The sequence below is a fragment of the Festucalex cinctus genome, chromosome 7, assembly GCF_051991245.1.
Source record: "Festucalex cinctus isolate MCC-2025b chromosome 7, RoL_Fcin_1.0, whole genome shotgun sequence".
NCBI lineage: Eukaryota > Metazoa > Chordata > Actinopteri > Syngnathiformes > Syngnathidae > Festucalex > Festucalex cinctus.
The window spans coordinates 6,462,024-6,481,200 of NC_135417.1; the positions used below are offsets into that span (position 1 = coordinate 6,462,024).

A 19,177-nucleotide genomic window follows, 5' to 3' on the forward strand; every position below is an offset into this window, starting at 1 on the left:
GGGGTAGCTCCAGTGTACCGAATGAAATGAATAATAGTATTGAAAATAAAATAGATATATCATTCTATTATTTATATATAGTAACAATTATGTTCTTTTTGATTATATACTTCTACGTGTCTAACGTCTGATGACAAACTTTTTGTGTTGACCCCCATCCGGAAGTACTCTTGTTTAGACTGACTGACTTCCGGTGACTTTCTCGCGTGTAGTCGGTGTGCTGTTTTTTTATTTTTTGTGTGTGTGTTTTTCTGGATTTGTATGTGTTTTCACTGGCAATATTGCGACGTGTGCGGCGTGGACTGCTTACGCCTGTGGACAGTGGAAAGGGTCGTTAAAGTCGCGTCATGGCGGCATACCAAGGTTGGTTTCTCGCTGGCTGCTAGCATTTAAGTTTTAGCACAAGGACGCGTTAGCTCGTCTTCAATACAAACGTTACAATGGGGGGGAAAAAAGCACTTGGACTGTAGTCCGTGCAAGATACGCTTTACTGTTGTTTGAACTTGTTTCATAATTGGTCATAATTAATTAATTTAGGATACGGAAGATCAAATATGACATTTGTGATTATATTGAATTATTACGAGAATGAAGGAAGTAGTTTGTTTACGTTTCGATCATTTGCAAAGAGCTTCTCAAAAATATATATTTCTTTTAATTTTCAATTCTTTATGTATGCGTATTTGTGAATGTATCAAATCGATTGTACATGATGTTGATGACGTAATGGAACTTGTGTTGCAGTGATGTCATTGTTGCGAGGTTTGCGCTCGTCGGCGTTCACGACCTTCTTTCAAGGCAAGTCGTAAAAAAAAATAATTTTCTACATTTCTTTTTCATAAGCACCTGATTTTTTGATGATTTTACACTTTTGTATTTCTATCCAAGTGTTGAACATTTGCTTCCTGGTTTGGTCTGTAACATCCATAAGAAAAAAAATGTTGGTTGATTTTCCAAAGTAAAAATTAGCAAATGTCTTATTTTGGAAATCAGTTCAGTTTCAGAACAAAATATTTTGAAGAATATTTCCTGTTGAGAGGCTTTGGACAAGTTAAAGGAAAAGTCAAGTCAAAAGATTTGTTAAATTAACTCACAACATATTATATGAGAGAATCGTTGACTTTCCCATTAAACGGAGATTGATTGATTTTCGTAACTGAATATTTGTTGCACCACTAACAGTTTGGTTCATTTGCAATCCTGTATTGACGTGTTCACGTTAGCATCCCACCATGTCCGCGCGTGGGCGATCCGCCCCATGGCCACCCTCAACCAGATGCACCGCAAGGGCAAGCCCAAGCCGCCGGCCAAGGCGCTGGGGGCCACCTTCGGCCGGCCGCAGATGAAGGCGGTGGTCCTGAAGACCATGATCCGCAAGCCCAAGAAGCCCAACTCGGCCAACCGCAAGTGCGCCCGCGTGCGCCTCTCCAACGGCAAGGAGGCGGTGGCCTACATCCCCGGCGAGGGACACAACCTGCAGGAGCACAACGTGGTCCTGGTGGAGGGCGGGCGCACGCAGGACCTGCCTGGCGTCAAGCTCACCGTCGTCCGGGGCAAGTACGACTGCGCGCACGTCGAGAAGAAGAAGCAGTGAGCGCCGCTCGGATCGCGCAAGCGCCCCCCGAGAAACAACAAAAACATTGTCAACCACGTGTATGAACAAAACATGGACGCTGTCTCCGCGTGCTCCTGCCGCTGCCTGTCGCCATGACAACAGTCACATGACACACATATTTTGCCGTGCGCTAATAAAAGACTCTGCTGCTAGCAATTTGTTGAGATGAAGTCATTATTGGTTGCGCAGGTGAACATGACGTTGACTGGCGACCAGTCTAATCAGCATGAGTGTGACGATATATTGATAAATAATGTAAGTAAATAATTTAAAAAATCATAATATTTTGTCTCCCAAAAGGTTATCGAGTATCAAGTATTGCAATATTTGTAGTTAATATACAGCTGCTATAACTGCTCCACAGTTAATAACTTATTGAGCAATTACTTGGCGGGCCACTAGGGGGAGCACTACATAAGAGTGGCGGGGAAATAGACGCAAGTTCAGGCGAAGACTGCGCTCTTTTGTGGAAGACGTGACTCACTTTTGCGTACGTTTCTGTGAAAAATGTCTTTTATCTTCCAAGTTTAAAATTTTAAAACATATTTTAGGTTTCGGCAGTTTGAAGCACACAATTTCTGAGCAAAAATATTAATTGAATTGGATTTAATAATAAGGTAATTTTATTTACTTTTGCAATGTTACACAAAAAAATTGTCACAGTTTATAAAATGAAGCAATTCACTATGTAACTGACATATACGGTCAACTACTGAACTATATGGAATGCTTATGAAATAAGATCAAAACAATAAATGAAGCAAAATTGTGAGCAGGTAAGTTTACTGGAGGTCAAAATGAGTTAAATAACCCCCCAAAAAAACAATGTACCACTATCGGCCATTTTGGTTGGTTACTTTAACCTCGAACGCTTTCAAGTCGGAACTAGGAAAAAAACCGAAGGGATGATATATCCGACTTCCCACCATCCTCGAATGCAGCATCAGTACCCCAATCCAGCCTGTTTTCCGCGTCAACTCAGAGTGTTTTCAAACGATCAGATCATCTGCAAGCTCTGCGCGAAGCCTCAGCTGTGTTTGGCTGAGGGAGACATGGAAAACAGGCTGGATATGGGCCCTCGAGGACCGGGGGTTTGTTGAGAACCACTCAAATTTCTAGAATGCATCATTCTAGCGTGCGCGCGCGCTAGCGTGAGCAATCGAGAACGCGCGCAAGCAAAAAATTGTGACTGCGTGCGCGTGCGCGTGCGCGTGGCGGCTGACGATCTGTTGATGACACGACGCCAAATCATTCTTTTCTTTCACGGACGCCGAGCTGCTCGTCAAAGAACGCAATTTGGATCGTGAGTTCAACCGCAAACTTGCATTTTTTTTTATTTATTTTTTTTCGTCTGGCGTTACTGACACGACACGTCACGTCGCCGTTAGCCGAGCTAGCTCATGTTAGCATTCCGTCGATTGTGTGTTTGTGCGGGCATCACCCACAGGGAAAATTCATATTGACTTCAAATTAACTTTTTATTAGCCGCCTACGGCTTTAATTAGCTTTTTTTTTTATTATACGTATCAGCTGTTTTTAATTAACCGCTGCCCATCCCGAGGTAGTAGCTGGTGTTAGCTATTAGCTTTATTTATTTGTTTTTATTTATTGATTTTGCTCCCACAAACTACTGCTAGATGCCCGTGCTGAGTGGAGAAGCAGTTTTTTGGCCTTACAAGGTGGTTTTTTATTTTTTATTTTATTTTATTTTTTATTTTTTTTAAACAAGCGTGAGCTTCCTTGAGCTGTGGTTTGTGTATTAGCCGCCTTTGGCTTGTGTTAGCTCCATTCAACTCAATTTTTTTTCTGCCGTCTGTCTACCTTGCACAGAAAAAAAACAAAACTCGACATCTAAAGTCAGAAAAACATTTATTATTTTATTTATTGGTGCATTTATGCCAATAGCAGTAGTTTGTTGTGTCTGTGGAAACAAATGAAGTGGCCAGGCAACACAAAAATTAGATTTTTTATTTATTTTTTGCTGATGTCATCAGGGCTGTTGATGTCTGACGTCACCTTCATCTTCACAAATCACACGTGATTGGCACGTGTCACCTGTGAGGTGTTTGTTTTGAATGCAGTTAGTGTGGGGCCTAGCATGAAACATTCTCTTTTCGTCAGAAACAGCTTGACTTGTCTTGGATTTAGCTATGATTTGCCTACCGGCACTTGTTACTCATAGGGGGAAAAAAAAAACACAAACAAACAGACAGCATAATATTCCAATTTAGAATTATATTTGAAAAACACATTTATTTTCCAGAGCCACATGAGGCTCTTGAGAAGTTAAGCAGCAGATCCCTGCTTAGGGATGATCTGAATGTGCTAAAATAAATAAATAAATAAATAAATAAAAGTCACCTCAGTTGAGTCGTGTTTCCCCCCGTAGTTGCTAATTTGTATATTGTTTGCTAATCTGACTGCACATTAACTCAAGAGGCAAATCAAGTTTATTTTATATTAATGTGGACGTTTCCCTTCAGTTTAAAGTGTTTGTCTCAAGCTCATCTTGTTAAGTTCCACATTGTCATCGTCATCATTTGCTTTCTTTTTCACTGTGTTATGTTGTGCATTTGAGAGAGGATTTTTTTTTTTTAGCTCATCCTTTTCATTTTGTTTTTAAATGTACATGTAAAAAATGTTGAAGTTCTCCCTTGTTTCTTCACTTTTCAGTCGAGCTGCTTTAAAATTGGCATTTATAAAATGGTGAAGAAAATCGAAATTGGACATAAGAAAAAATAATTTACTGAAATCTTGTGACTGCTGTTCATTTGGAACTTTTTTTTTTTTTTTTCTCAGAGTGGAGAAGATGAATGAAGACAAAATGGAAGCGCCAGCCGAAGACGACGAGCTTGCCGATTTGCTGGCTGAAAGTATGTTGGGAAATCCTTCCGCCACCGTTTTTAGGGTTGTGTCGTGAGTCGAGAGAGACGATGACATCGCTTCTCAAACTTTTCACATCAGGTGGCACCACCAAATAAATGATTGGCTCTCCAGCTACCAAGTATTCTTCAAAAATGAGACAAAAGGGCTATTCCTAAAGTTACAAGAAAAAAAAAAAGAAGCTATTTTTTCCAAGAATGAAATCCAATTTTTTTTTGGAAAACTCCAATTCAACATCACTGAAGTCCAAATATCTTAAATATATAAAATATCTCACAAGGCCTGCATGCAAGTCAGGCAAACGTTGGAAAGTTGGAAATTTGCAAGTTTGTTCGTGGGTATATTGCCCCCGCTCTCTAAAACAAAAAATAACGTTGCCTTAATAAGCCGTCATAGCATTTGCATGAGTGGTCATCACTTATCCCGCAGGCGAGGTCCCGGCGGTGACGACGACGACGGCGGCGCCCGCCAAGCGGCGTCACCGCTGCACGCTGTGTGAGCGCGACTTCACGTGCCCGTCGCGCCTGTCGGATCACATGGCGGCGCACTTTGGCGAGAAGCCGCACGCCTGCCCCGTGTGCGGCAAGCGATTCAGCAAGAAGATCAACGTGAAGGTGCACCAGCGCGTGCACACGGGCGAGAAGCCGTACGCCTGCCAGGACTGCGGCGCCCGCTACGCCCAGCTGGGCTGCCTGCACCGCCACCGCCTGCGACACGCCCCCGCCAAGCAGCACGTGTGCCAGCAGTGCGGCCGCGCCTTCCTGCAGCGACGATACCTCCTGCAGGTTCGCATTACAGCTATTCGGAAAAAACATAATCATCATCACGATTATTTTGCAAGAATTGAAATCACGATTATTTATTTTGCGCTATAAAACAAGAACGTTTAAAAATATTAAGACCAATTAAAAAATGGAAACACTATCGTTATATAAGTTCCTTTCTTTGAAAAAATAAAATTTAAAAAAAGGTGTAAATGTATGAATTTAAATAACTCAAAAATTAGTATCTTTTTTACAATGATGCTGATTTTGTAATTGTGGATTGTAATAATTGAAATTGTAACTGAATTTCAATTAATTGCACAGCCTAAGATGTAACAATATCCAAACATCACAATACGATAATTATCACGATATTGTGGGGAGGTTGGCGATACAAATAAGGTAATAATTTTGTTTAAAAAAAAAAAAAAAAAAGCCTGTCAAATATTCCATCGATTAATCAACTAATAGCAAAAAAAAAAAAAAAAAATCTAAAAAAAAAGTCCAGTAAGGTTGAACATGAGTTGAATTTAGTGAATTTGAAACATAGAAGGGCCAAAACATGCCTTGTGAAAATTAAACTGCACTACAAAAAAAAAGCTAGCCACCAGAGGGTGCTAGAACTGCACAAATGAAAATTAACATGACTTTTTTTTTTTTTTTTTTTTTTTTTTTTTTTAAGAGATGTGCTGCTTTTAATAACGTGACGACGTGATGACGACGATATATTGTGGCTCACAATATCACGATATTGCCAGTATCGTTACAGCTTCCTAATTCCAACGGAACCATTTATATTCTCATCAATCTGTCGGGCTATGAAAAGGAAAATTAATTCAAATTGATCTTTTTTTTTTTTTTTTTTTTATAATTTTAATCCAAGTTGGAGTTGCAGCAATAAATGGAAAACTAATCAAATGCCAATCAATCTATTGATGAGCCTCATTTGTATTTTGTGTCGAATGATTGTCGTGTTGTTGTTTTTGTTTTGTTTTTTGGGCGCAGCACGAGCGCGTGCACACGGGCGAGCGGCCGTACGCCTGCGCGCTGTGTCCCAAGCGCTTCGCCTCGACGGCGGGCCGCTCGGAGCACCAGCGCACGCACTCGGGCGACGCCTACACCTGCGCCGTGTGCCGCAAGGTGTTCACCACGCCGTCGGCCTTCCGCGACCACGCCCGGCTGCACACGGGCCGCAAGCCGCACCCGTGCTCCGTCTGCAGCAAGAGCTTCAACCGGCCGGGGCTGCTCCGCAAGCATCTGCAGAAACATCTGGAAGACGCCATGGTGAGTCGCCACCCGAGCCCGTGGCGGCGATGTCGTCGGCTGTCACCCTGGACGCCATATTGGATGGACTGATTCATCGTCTGCCGATTAGAATCGGCTGATTATTAGCATTCAAATATCGGCCAAAACAATCGGCCAATTGGGCCAAATGGCCGATTGTTTTCCCCTTAAAATGTTATCGAAGAAAACTGAAGTTTCCGACACCGTGACAGTACCCTGAAAGCACCATTTTGCTTGCGTAGCATTAGCAACTAGCAAGTGCGTAGCGTATGTTATTTTGTTGTCCCCTAAGCTTCCTTTAAGCTGTTTAATGACACCGCAGTTGGCGTTAACAGTCAAATTACATACACAACTTTAAGAAATTACAACCACTGTATATTTAAATATAATACATAATTGTTTTCAAAACATTGCTAGCCTAGAGCTAATGCTAAAAGCGAAGGGAGTACAGTATCCCATTCAAATGCTAACAGGAAGTTAGCATTGACTTTAAATATCGAAATGTCCTTCAAATAACAAATATCCACGCACAAATTTTGTGGGAACACATACCCACAGGTGGAATAACACTACGCAAAGGCACAAATTCTTCCCAATGTGTGAAAAACGACTTATTTGAATAGAATTCAATCGCAACTTTCTTCTGTACTCACTTTAAGGTGGGCCACATCCAATATGGCGGCCGCACTGACGTAAGCAGTAGGGATGTAACGATATCCATACGTCACGATATGATAATTAGCACGATATTGTGAGGAGGTTGGTAATACAAAAAAAAGAGGTCATTCTAAAAAATAAACACAATATTGTGTTTTTTGTATATTACAGCAATGCATATAAACAACCTAAAATCTCTAATAACACTTCATATTGAGGTGCATATTGGTTCACAAGCATCTTAAGTGCCCCTTCATCCAGGGCTGCTTGATTATGGAGAACTTAATAATCACGATTATTTTTGCAATAATTGAAATCACGATTATTCAAGCCGTTATCGTTACATCCCTAATGAAGAATGCATGCTGACGCGTGCGTGCTGGCGAACATAACTAAAGTGACGTCGCCGTGCCGACAGGATGACGAGCAGGGCGGCGAGGAAGAGGAACATTCGCAAGACGGCTCTTCATCACCAGGTGAAAGGGTTGAAAACGTTGAAATGTCCAAATAATGCAAATCAGCTGTCCACAATTTTGAATATTTTGATTGCCGTGGTGGCACATTTTCTTCCAAACCCGTTTCCAGCCTCCGGTTCGTCCCGCCTGAGGAAGAAGAAGAAGGCGAAGAAGGTGCACGAGTGCCAGCTGTGCGGCCGCGTCTTCTCCCGGCCGTACAAGCTGAAGGAGCACCTGGAGGTGCACGCCGCCACGCGGCTGCACGGCTGCCAGGTGTGCGGCAAGAGCTTCGCCAACGCCACCAACCTGAAGGCCCACGAGAAGATCCACGTGTCCGAGCGGCCGCATCGCTGCCACGTCTGCCACAAGTGCTTCCTCCGCCCCTACGAGCTGCGCAAGCACGTCAAGACGCACCTGCGCCAGGACCCACTCGACCTGCTCGCCGAGCCCGCCACCACGATGACCACGACGCCGCCGCTTCCCGACGTGGAGGGCGGAGATACGCAACCTCAGGTGGGACCAGGGTTATTATCGTTGTGCAATTTTTCGTTTTAGCTGTTCATGACTGTATTTGGAGGGACCAATCAATGGACACTGTTCAATAAGCTGCACGTGACCACTTTGCATTGTGTTGACTCGTGAAATGTAAGGGGTGTGCTCACTTATGTAAGATGCTGTGTGACACTAAATTGAAAAATGACCTTATTGACTAATCAGCTCCACTTAACCGAGCGACAAATCGGAACAATAACTGACTGTCTTGGGAATCATTGATGATGGTCGGCCATCTTGATGATGATGATGATGATGGTGATGATGTCATCCCCAGAAGGAGAAGGAGCTTCCCAAAGAGCAGCAGCAGCAACTACCCAGTAACCATGGCAACCAGGCACAGCCAGAGGAGGAAGCGGTCAACGGTCTCATCAACTCTGACGGCGAAGAAGAGGACTGGAACCCCGCCCTCATACGTACGCCACAATACATCTTTGGCCATGTTATTTTTTATTTTTATTTTTTTATTGTTTTTATTTATTTATTTATTATTTTTTTTTAATCCAGCTTGGTCGTTTGTCTTCCCCACCCACGCCTGTGTCATCTTTTGTCTTCATCACATTTCTCTGTCGTGGTCTTGATGTTTTTTTTTTTTTTTTTTAAATTTCCAGAATCAGACGGCACGACGACGCCGACATCAGCAGCGGCGACGTCGTCATCGCAGCCACCGGGCGAGGACAAGCGCGGCTGGTTGTGCCCGGTGTGCGGTCGCGACTGCTTCAAGGCGTCGGCGCTGCAGAAGCACCTGCGCATCCACTCGGGCGAGAGGCCCTTCCAGTGCGCCACCTGCAAGAAGACCTTCACGCAGCAGGTGCACCTGAAGGAGCACGGGCGCATCCATACGGGCGAGAAGCCGTACGCGTGCCCGCTCTGCGCCAAGACCTTCACCTTCTCCAGCGCGCTGCGCCGCCACCAGCGTCTCCACGGCGACGAGCGCCCCTTCGCCTGCCGGCAGTGCGCAAAGACCTTCAAGCAGGCCGCCTCGCTCAAGAGCCACATGCTGGTGCACTCGGGTGTGCGCTACCACTGCCCCGTCTGCCGCAAGGCCTTCAGCCGCCCGCTGGAGCTCAGCTACCACGTGGACGTGCACGACGCCAGCCGGCCCTACTTCTGCCACCTCTGCCGCAAGAACTTGAGCGGCGCACGCGCCTTCCGCAAGCACGTCAAGAGGCACCAGGCGCGGCAGGAGGGCGGAGCCGAGGTCGACGCAGCCGCCGCCCCCACCGAGGAGGCTGACGTCATGGAAACTGGCGCGGAGGCGGGCCAGTCAAACGTTTCTCTTGAATAAAAAAAGTCATCAGCTCGCCAGCGTTTTCGTGTCGCTTTGGTTTTGTTGACAAATCTCGTCGGAAGAAAAAAACGTGTTTTATTTTTGTTTGTTTTTTTACGCTATCAATGACCGGCACAACATGACAAAAATCTTATTTTGTTTAAAGGAGGGATACTTGACTCATTGAACAATTTTCAGGAGTGAATAGTTCATATTTTGCCCAGAACTAATTTTGATAACTTCATTATTCTTCATGTACAATGAAAACCTTTAAAAGGTCATTTTCCAACTTGCTGTCGACTGATGTCGTCACCTGTGCTGACAACCAATCATGGCTCAGTTTACTGACCAAACCCAGAAAACTTCCTCAGCACAGGTGATGTCATCATCAATCGACAGCAAGTAGAAATGACTTTTTAAAGCGATTAATGGGATATGAAAAATAATTTACTACATTAAGTATAGATAGAATAACTTTTTACTGCTGAAAATAGCTCAATGAGTCGAGTATCCCTTTAACATGGTAACTTAATTATATTTCATGTACAATACCTTTGAAAAGGATACTTGACTCATTGAACAATTTAAAAAGTTAAGATTTTGTCCAGAACAAATTTGATAACTTAATCATTTTTCATGTGTAATTAATACCTTAAAAAAGTATTATTTTTTTCTACTTGCTGTCGACTGATAATGACATCAACTGTGCTAAGGAAGTAGGTTACGGCCAATCACGGCTCACCTGTTTTCTGGATTTTGGTCAGCAAACTGAGCCATGATTGGCTGTTACCTACTTCCTCAGCACAGGTGATATCATCATCAGTTGACAGCAAGTGGAAACATTACTTTTTAAAAATTATTAATTGGACTTGAAAAATAATGAAGTTACCACATTAATTATAGATAAAATAACTTTTTACTGCTGAAAATGGCTCAATAACTCGAAGTATCCCTTTAAAAGCTATTTTTTCTACTTGCTGTCGACTGATGATGACATCACTTGTCTGCTGAGGAAGTAGACAGTGACCAAACATAGCTCAGTTCGCTGACCAAACCCAGAAAACAGCTGAGCCGTGATTGGTCGTTACCTACTTCCTCAGCACAGGTAATGCCATCAGTTGACAGACACAACGTAGAAAATTACATTTTTAAAGGTATTTAAAAAAATAATTAAAAAAAACTTTTTGAATTTTGAAACCTGAACACACACATCCTTTAAGTGCTTATTTGGATTGTGAGTCAGAATCCATGTTTGAAAACTGACTTGAAACCGTAATTAACGTGAATCCCGAACCCTGGCTCCAAGCAACATATTTAAAATCCGAACACTCGTTTGGAAACACAAAACTTGTCCCGAGAGCCGCTCGCCCAACCGTTTGTGTGTGGAGCGCAGGAAGTCCACCGGGGGGCGCTGCTGGCTAGCAGGCAAACGGGCAGGCGGGACGCTTGGCCTCCTCTTGTGGGCGTGGCCACCGGCTGTGGGGAAAATATAAATAGGCCGCGCACGCTCGAACGAACAGAGCCCAGCGACCGGCAGCATGCACAACACGAGCGCAACGTCCGAGTGGACGCAGGTACGCTTGCAGATGGGCGGGGTTTTGCTCACGACCGACACGGGATGAAAGAACGCGCAAAGCGAGGGTTCGATTTCTGATTATGTGCGTCTGTGTGTGCAGGTTGCGAGCGCGCTGCCGTGGATCCACGTGGCCACCGCTCTCATCAGGTGACTTTTTATGATTTTATTTCGAATGGCAACTAAAACCTTCCAAATCCAGTATGATAAAGTTGCAATATTTAAAAAAAGAAAAAGTTAATTGTGTATAAAATATTATGATTCAAAAGACCTTTTGAATTTTCAAAATAATGCACAGTACTTAAAAAATAAGTTAATAAAAAAAAAAACAATGACTCATTTAAAATGTATGGAACAAAAAAGTATTATTTTTTTTTTTTTTTTTTTTTTTAAAGTAACTAAAAAACTAAAAAGATGGAGTCTGTCTGAGCTGGACTACAACGTTGCGATTATTTGACGTACCACTAGAGGGAGCCACTGAGAATCACTGTTATTTGTTTCTTCGAGAATCGTCGGCCGTGTCACTAACCCCGCCCTTCTCTCGCTTTGCAGCGCTCTGGGCTCCGCCTCCGTCCTCACCTGTGTGACGTCACAACGTTTGGGCGGGGCCACGTCCGAGGTGAGTGTCCTGGGTGGGAGAACCGCGATCCGAAAGTGGATTGATCGCTGACGTCACTGGCGCGCTTTTGCAGCTGCGAGCCATCTTCCTCCTGGCTCTGTCCGACCTGCTGCTGGCACTCTGCGGCCTGCTAGGGGGCGCTCTACTCGCACGCCGCGCCGGTGCCCTCGCCTGGTACCGACTGCATGCGGCGCGCCAGGTCCAAAGCACGACACGTGAATGCGTTTTGTGTCCCAGTCAGTCAGGCAGCACCAACAAAAAACCGCGTGTGACCCAAATGTTTTGTTGAGTGTCTGGCACAGGCAGGAAGTGCCACATTGTTGTCCGCCTGACACGTTCGTTTGTTTGTGTCAGGTTGTGTGCATGGCGTCCTTCTTCTACACGCTCAACTACGTGTGGAACGTGTACGCTAGGCTGCGTCTCAACTTCCGGCGAGGCCCTCAACAGCTTCCTGCTCAGGTGAATACACAGGAAACAAAACAAAATAAAATGGCTTGTTCATCTTTTAACAAGTTAAAAAAAAAAAGTGCTGCTTTGAAGACCTCCTTTTTCTTTTATTTCTCAGTTCCTTCGAGCCCAATATTAGATTTGGAAGAGGCATCGTGATCTTTTGTTGAATTACAGTTACATTTTTTAAATAAAAATACAAAAAAATACAAGTTTCCTCCTGTAAACATCATGAAGCATATAATTTCTACATGTATTTAAGGAAAGTTGTAAAATGTCTGGAGTCCTGTTGTTTATGTTTAATTAATTTAAAAGATAATAAATCAGGCTGTTTCTACTCGGTACTGTCTAAAATGTTCTCCAGTATGGATAATGTAAATGTATAATAGGATGGTATGGCGAGAAACATTTCCTGTCATATATATATAGATCAGCGGTTTGACGTCTTCACTGCTTTTTGATGGTATGACACCAAACGAGGCCGCGCTTGTTGCTTGGTGTCCATTTTGTTTTTGTGTTTTCCCTCCGCAGATTTCCAAGCGAGCCATCTCGAGCGCCAGCGTGACGGCGTTGCTTTCCGGGTGAGTTTGCGCTCATCAGCACGTTAGCCATGTGAAGTGACCGTTTGCGCTTGTGCTCAGCATCGTTCCGATCCTGGTGATGGCGCCCGTATTCGTCCAAGCACACGTGAGCGGCGGCTGCGTGGCCAACTGCAGCGACGCCTACAGGTGAGGAGGAGAAAGCGCGTCTCACGTGTGCGTTCGGAGAATGTGATTTATTTTTTTTCCCCGTGTTGTGCGCATGCCCCGGCAGATGTCTGCTGACGCCCGTCGGCGTGCTTGCCGTCGCCGCGGAGCGACCTATCGGAGGCTGCCGACTTCTACGCGACTACTGCGCCGCCGTCTTCCTCGCCGCCTTCGTCTTCACGCTCTTTGGAATCGCGGTGAGTGATGTCACGAGACGCGCCAGCACCTCATGTGTCATGCTAGCAATCAACTGCTAGTATGACACGCTGCCGCTGCCAAACACGCTAACACAACTCCTCCCACCCGCCCCAGGTGCTGATGGGAAAATCTCGTCAGGTTTTCCGGCGTGCGGTGGCGTCGCACGGTTACCTCGGCAACCAGCAGCGGGCGTCCTTGCGGGCACTGGACTTGCGGATGCTGGCGTACTCGCTCACCTTCGCCCTGTGCTGGGCACCAAGTGAGTCTTCACGGTGGTGTTCATTTCGTCAACGAAAACAAAACAAATAATTTCGTCAACGAGAACTAAACAAAAATAATTTTGTCGACGAAAACAAAAAAATAATTTCGTCGACGAAAACAAAAAATAATTTTGCCAACAAAAACTAAAAAATAATTTTGTCATCAAACTAAAAAATAATTTTGTAGACGAAAACTAAAAAATATTTTTTTCTCGGCGAAAACTAAGAAATAATTTTGTCAGCGAAAACTAAAAAAAATGTTTCTTTCAGTGAAAACTAAAAAAAATATTTTTTTCAGCGAAAACTAAAAAATAATTTTGTTGACGAAAACTAAAAAACAATTTTGGCGACCAAAAATTATTTCATCGATGATAACTTAAACAAAAAATTATTTTATTGACGAAAACTAAAAAACAATTTCATCGACCAAAAGTAATTTCGTCGATGCGAACTAAACAAAAATAATTTTGTCGACGAAAACAAAAAAATTATTTTGTCGATGAAAACTAAAAAAAAAAATGTCGGCGAAAACTAAACAAAAATAATTCCGTCTGTGAAAACTAAACAAAAATAATTTCAGCGACGAAAACTAAACAAAATCAACGAAAACTTAAAAATCATTTTGTCGAGGAAAACTAAGCAAAAATAAATTGGTTGACGAAAACTAATTTGAACGCTAACTAATGCTGGCTAACTTGCTAGCTTGTAGCATGGAGTCATAGTATCAACTGTAATTGTGTGTCAAGTTGTTTTTCATCAAAAAGATGAGAAAAAATGTGAAATAGATTTAGATCCAAAATTTTAAATATTATATGCTGACAAAAAATATACAGGGGTAAAATGATTGTCCTGACTAAAACGTTGACAGTTTTTGTTGACTAAAACTAGCCGAATAAAATGATATTTCTTGGACTAAAATAAAGACTAAAAAAAACTGACAAGCGTGATTGACACTGAACTAAAACTGAGACGAAATATGAAAAATGGCGGATGAAATGAACGCGACTTCCCGGTGGCTCATTTGCATATCGTAACGGCGAGGCCGCGTTTGCAATAGTTTGAAATTGTGTTTTGAAAAAACGATTTTCTGATTTGAAATTTGGGACGGAGCAGACGGCGTCCATTTTGTGTGAATGCAAAATGGCTGCCGCATCCCTCACGTCAGTCGGTTGATGTCGTTTTGTCAGCGGCGTCTTTGGTGGCCTTGAATGCGACGACGTCATCGTTGGACGTGGTGGGCGTGTCCGTTGCAGTCTTGTACGTCACGCAGGTGGGCCGCCTTCGCCAATGTCGCAGTCACGTGACTTTTGCGTCAAAGTTTACCTGTATGTGTGCGTGTGCGCGGCAGGCCATTACATCAGCGTCGCCGGGCATCCTCCGTTTCGCCGCGCTGGCGTGTGGGCGTCGCCCACCACCGGGACGCTCTGTGGCGTGGTGCGACGCCGACACGCAAACGCCGCTGCTGCGAGCGCAGAAGATGGCGACGAGAAGCTACACCACTTGAGGGAAACCCCGCACCCCCCCGCCGCCCATCGATACCCTCCCACGCTTTCGCTTTGACAGGTGGGAAACTCCACACGGACGGCGCGCCAAGCCCAAAGAGGAAAGAGGGCGGTGATTCCCAGCCCGCCCGTCAGGAAAAGGAAGTGAGACGAGTGACGCTGGTGTTATTTTTGTTTGTTGGCCTTGCGTCTTCGTCGCTTCTCACAAACGTCTCGCCGCAACTTTCATTCCTCAACTTGGAAAATGAGGTTAAAAAAAAAGAAAAAGAGGAAGGTTTCAAAGCAAAACTTCAAATAAAGTCCCGAAACAAAATGAAAGTTGTGATTTTGTGGGGAAACGCTGCCATTTGAAATATGACAAGAAATGTCAGAAAATGAAACAAATGAGTCGAAATATTACAACTTCAATGACGATTGTATTATCCAACCCAAAAATTGACATCCAAAGTTTAAATTTTTTTTTAAAAAAAAGTAAGGCTTTTTTTTTTTAATGGCCATGAATAGCAAGGCGTGGTTTTAAAAAATGACCATTTTAATATATTTGTTTTAAAGTGACCATGTAGAGTAAGTGTTTTTTTTTGTTTGTTTTTTTTTTTAAAAGACGACCATGTATAGTAAGGCGTTTTTTGTTGTTGTTTTTTTTTAAACGACCATGTATAGTAAGGCATTTTTTTTTTTTTTTTTTTAAGATGACCATGTATAGTAAGGCGTTTTTTTTGTTTTGTTTTTAAACGACCATGTATAGTAAGGTACTTTTTTTTTTTTTTTTAGCGACCATGTATAGTAAGGTGTTGTTTTTTTGTTTTTGTTTTAAGACGACCATGTATAGTAAGGCACTTTTTTTTAGCGACCATGTATAGTAAGGCGTTTGTTTTTTTGTTTTTTTTGTTTTTTTGTTTTTTGAGACGACCATGTATAGTAAGGCGTTTTTTTGTTTTTTTTTTAAACGCCCATGTATAGTAAGGCGTTTTTTTTTTGTTTTTGTTTTTTTAAAAGTCCATGTATAGTAAGGCGTTTTTTTTTTTTTTTTTAAAGACCATGTATAGTAAGGCACTTTTTTTTTTTTTTTAAAGACCATGTATAGTAAGGCGTTTTGTTTTGTTTTTTTTTAAAGACCATGTATAGCAAGGCACTTTTTTTTAAAGACCATGTATAGTAAGGCGTTTTTTTTTGGGTTTTTTTAAAAGACCATGTACAGTAAGGCATTTTTTTTTTTTTTTTTTAAAGACCATGTATAGTAAGGCACTTTTTTTTAAAGACCATGTATAGTAAGGCGTTTTTTTTGTGTTTTTTTTTTAAAGACGCCCATGTATAGTAAGGCGTTTTTTGTTTTTTGTTTTTTTAAACGACCATGTATAGTAAGGCGTTTTTTTTTTTTTTTTTTAAACGACCATGTATAGTAAGGCACTTCTTTTTTTAAATGACCATGTGCAGTAAGGCGTTTTTTTTTGTTTTTTTTGTTTTTTTTTAAAGACCATGGCGTTTTTTTTGTTTTTTTTTAAACGACCATGTATAGTAAGGCGTTTTTGTTTTTGTTTTTTTGTTTTTAAATGACCATGTATAGCAAGGCACTTTTTTTTTTTAAACGACCATGTATAGTAAGGCGTTTTTGTTTTTTTGTTTTTAAATGACCATGTATAGCAAGGCACTTTTTAAAAAAAAAAAAACATGTATAGTAAGGCGTTTTTTTTTTGTTTTTTTTAAAACGACCATGTATAGTAAGGCGTTTTTATTTTATTTTTATTTTTTAAACGACCATGTATAGTAAGGTGTTTTTTTGTTTTTTTTTTGTTTTTTTAAAGACCATGTATAGCAAGGCACTTTTTTTTTTAAACGACCATGTATAGTAAGGCACTTTAAAAAAAAAAAAAACATGTATAGTAAGGCGTTTTTTTTTTGTTTTTTTTAAAACGACCATGTATAGTAAGGCGTTTTTATTTTATTTTTATTTTTTAAACGACCATGTATAGTAAGGCGTTTTTGTTTTTGTTTTTTTGTTTTTAAATGACCATGTATAGCAAGGCACTTTTTTTTTTTAAACGACCATGTATAGTAAGGCGTTTTTGTTTTTTTGTTTTTAAATGACCATGTATAGCAAGGCACTTTTAAAAAAAAAAAAAACATGTATAGTAAGGCGTTTTTTTTTTTTTTTTTTTTTAAACGACCATGTATAGTAAGGCGTTTTTATTTTATTTTTATTTTTTAAACGACCATGTATAGTAAGGTGTTTTTTTGTTTTTTTTTTGTTTTTTTAAAGACCATGTATAGCAAGGCACTTTTTTTTTTAAACGACCATGTATAGTAAGGCACTTTAAAAAAAAAAAAAACATGTATAGTAAGGCGGTTTTTTTTTGTTTTTTTTAAAACGACCATGTATAGTAAGGCGTTTTTATTTTATTTTTATTTTTTAAACGACCATGTATAGTAAGGCGTTTTTGTTTTTGTTTTTTTGTTTTTAAATGACCATGTATAGCAAGGCACTTTTTTTTTTTAAACGACCATGTATAGTAAGGCGTTTTTGTTTTTTTGTTTTTAAATGACCATGTATAGCAAGGCACTTTTTAAAAAAAAAAAAACATGTATAGTAAGGCGTTTTTTTTTTTGTTTTTTTTAAAACGACCATGTATAGTAAGGCGTTTTTATTTTATTTTTATTTTTTAAACGACCATGTATAGTAAGGTGTTTTTTTGTTTTTTTTTTGTTTTTTTAAAGACCATGTATAGCAAGGCACTTTTTTTTTTAAACGACCATGTATAGTAAGGCACTTTAAAAAAAAAAAAAAACATGTATAGTAAGGCGTTTTTTTTTTGTTTTTTTTTAAACGACCATGTATAGTAAGGTTTTTTTTTTGTTTTTTTGTTTTTTTTTAAAGACCATGTATAGTAAGGCACTTTAAAAAAAAAAAAAACATGTATAGTAAGGCGTTTTTATTTTATTTTTATTTTTTAAACGACCATGTATAGTAAGGTTTTTTTTTTTTTTTTTTTAAATGACCATGTATAGCAAGGCCCTTTTTTTTTTTAAACGACCATGTATAGTAAGGCGTTTTTTTTTTTTTTTTTAAAGACCATGTATAGCAAGGCACTTCTTTTTTTTTTTTAAACGACCATGTATAGTAAGGCGTTTTTTTTTTGTTTTTTTTTAAATGACCATGTATAGCAAGGCCCTTTTTTTTTTTTAAACGACCATGTATAGTAAGGCGTTTTTTTTTTTTTTTAAAGACCATGTATAGTAAGGTGTTTTTTTTTTTTTTGTTTTTTTTTTAAACGACCATGTATAGTACGGCGTTTTTTTGTTTTTTTTTAAGACGACCATGTATAGTAAGGCATGTTTTTTTTGTTGTTTTTTTTAAGACGACCATGTATAGTAAGGCGTTTTTTTTTTGTTTTTTTTTTAAAGACCATGTATAGTAAGGCACTTTTTTTTTTTTAAACGACCATGTATAGTAAGGCGTTGTTTTTTTTGTTTTTTTTAAAACGACCATGTATAGTAAGGCGTTTTTATTTTATTTTTATTTTTTAAACGACCATGTATAGTAAGGTGTTTTTTTGTTTTTTTTTTGTTTTTTTAAAGACCATGTATAGCAAGGCACTTTTTTTTTTAAACGACCATGTATAGTAAGGTTTTTTTTTTGTTTTTTTGTTTTTTTTTAAAGACCATGTATAGTAAGGCACTTTAAAAAAAAAAAAACATGTATAGTAAGGCGTTTTTATTTTATTTTTATTTTTTAAACGACCATGTATAGTAAGGTTTTTTTTTTTTTTTTTTTTAAAGACCATGTATAGCAAGGCACTTCTTTTTTTTTTTAAACGACCATGTATAGTAAGGCGTTTTTTTTGTGTTTTTTTTTAAATGACCATGTATAGCAAGGCCCTTTTTTTTTTTAAACGACCATGTATAGTAAGGCGTTTTTTTTTTTTTTTTTAAAGACCATGTATAGCAAGGCACTTCTTTTTTTTTTTAAACGACCATGTATAGTAAGGCGTTTTTTTTTTTTTTTAAAGACCATGTATAGTAAGGTGTTTTTTTTTGTTTTGTTTTTTTTTTAAACGACCATGTATAGTACGGCGTTTTTTTTTTTTTTTTTAAGACGACCATGTATAGTAAGGCATGTTTTTTTTGTTGTTTTTTTTAAGACGACCATGTATAGTAAGGCGTTTTTTTTTTGTTTTTTAAGACGACCATGTATAGTAAGGCATGTTTTTTTTTTTGTTTTTTTTAAGACGACCATGTATAGTAAGGCGTTTTTTTTTTGTTTTTTTTTTAAAGACCATGTATAGTAAGGCACTTTTTTTTTTTTAAACGACCATGTATAGTAAGGCGTTGTTTTTTTTTTAAAGACCATGTAGAGT

At 40.1% G+C, this 19,177-nt stretch overlaps 3 protein-coding genes across 6 annotated transcripts; all 3 read left to right on the forward strand.

Annotated features, from left to right (window-relative positions):
- The first annotated feature begins 180 nt into the window (after positions 1-180).
- On the forward strand, positions 181-1,771 carry mrps12 (mitochondrial ribosomal protein S12). Its single transcript, XM_077527333.1, has 3 exons — positions 181-363; positions 745-798; positions 1,224-1,771. Exons 1-3 carry the CDS (start codon positions 348-350, stop codon positions 1,592-1,594), a joined length of 441 nt encoding a protein of 146 aa, XP_077383459.1. The 5' UTR covers positions 181-347; the 3' UTR covers positions 1,595-1,771.
- Positions 1,772-2,066: 295 nt separating this feature from the next.
- LOC144022687 (uncharacterized) lies at positions 2,067-9,518 on the forward strand. 4 transcript variants are annotated; one of them, XM_077527696.1, is made up of 8 exons: positions 2,067-2,105; positions 4,415-4,488; positions 4,928-5,283; positions 6,268-6,546; positions 7,622-7,679; positions 7,789-8,171; positions 8,488-8,626; positions 8,822-9,518. In XM_077527696.1, the coding sequence occupies exons 2-8, from the start codon at positions 4,425-4,427 to the stop codon at positions 9,496-9,498; spliced, it is 1,956 nt and encodes a 651-aa protein (XP_077383822.1). In that variant the 5' UTR covers positions 2,067-2,105; positions 4,415-4,424; the 3' UTR covers positions 9,499-9,518. The 4 variants fall into 4 exon arrangements, with proteins under 4 accessions (XP_077383822.1, XP_077383820.1, XP_077383819.1 ...); XM_077527694.1 differs by lacking the exon at positions 2,067-2,105 and adding an exon at positions 2,549-2,918 and having other exon boundaries at positions 8,491-8,626; XM_077527693.1 differs by lacking the exon at positions 2,067-2,105 and adding an exon at positions 2,551-2,918.
- A 697-nt stretch (positions 9,519-10,215) lies between these two features.
- tmem116 (transmembrane protein 116) lies at positions 10,216-15,123 on the forward strand. The gene is made up of 11 exons (XM_077527697.1): positions 10,216-11,054; positions 11,157-11,203; positions 11,606-11,672; positions 11,746-11,871; positions 12,027-12,131; positions 12,651-12,700; positions 12,761-12,847; positions 12,933-13,062; positions 13,178-13,322; positions 14,511-14,593; positions 14,672-15,123. The coding sequence occupies exons 1-11, from the start codon at positions 11,019-11,021 to the stop codon at positions 14,825-14,827; spliced, it is 1,032 nt and encodes a 343-aa protein (XP_077383823.1). The 5' UTR covers positions 10,216-11,018; the 3' UTR covers positions 14,828-15,123.
- The last annotated feature ends 4,054 nt before the right edge of the window (positions 15,124-19,177 follow it).

What these genes read in the sequence shown, in the direction of transcription:
- LOC144022687 (XM_077527693.1), top strand. Translation starts at nt 2,848, where the DNA reads ATGACACGACGCCAAATCATTCTTTTCTTTCACGGACGCCGAGCTGCT. An exon ending in CAAAGAACGCAATTTGGATC is followed by an intron (nt 2,919 to 4,414) that starts GTGAGTTCAACC and finishes TTTTTTTCTCAG; the next exon opens with AGTGGAGAAGATGAATGAAG. An exon ending in AACATCTGGAAGACGCCATG is followed by an intron (nt 6,547 to 7,621) that starts GTGAGTCGCCAC and finishes CCGTGCCGACAG; the next exon opens with GATGACGAGCAGGGCGGCGA.
- tmem116 (XM_077527697.1), top strand. Translation starts at nt 11,019, where the DNA reads ATGCACAACACGAGCGCAACGTCCGAGTGGACGCAG. An exon ending in TCACGCTCTTTGGAATCGCG is followed by an intron (nt 13,063 to 13,177) that starts GTGAGTGATGTC and finishes CACCCGCCCCAG; the next exon opens with GTGCTGATGGGAAAATCTCG. An exon ending in CGCCCTGTGCTGGGCACCAA is followed by an intron (nt 13,323 to 14,510) that starts GTGAGTCTTCAC and finishes TCGTTTTGTCAG; the next exon opens with CGGCGTCTTTGGTGGCCTTG.
- mrps12 (XM_077527333.1), top strand. An exon ending in GTTCACGACCTTCTTTCAAG is followed by an intron (nt 799 to 1,223) that starts GCAAGTCGTAAA and finishes TGTTCACGTTAG; the next exon opens with CATCCCACCATGTCCGCGCG.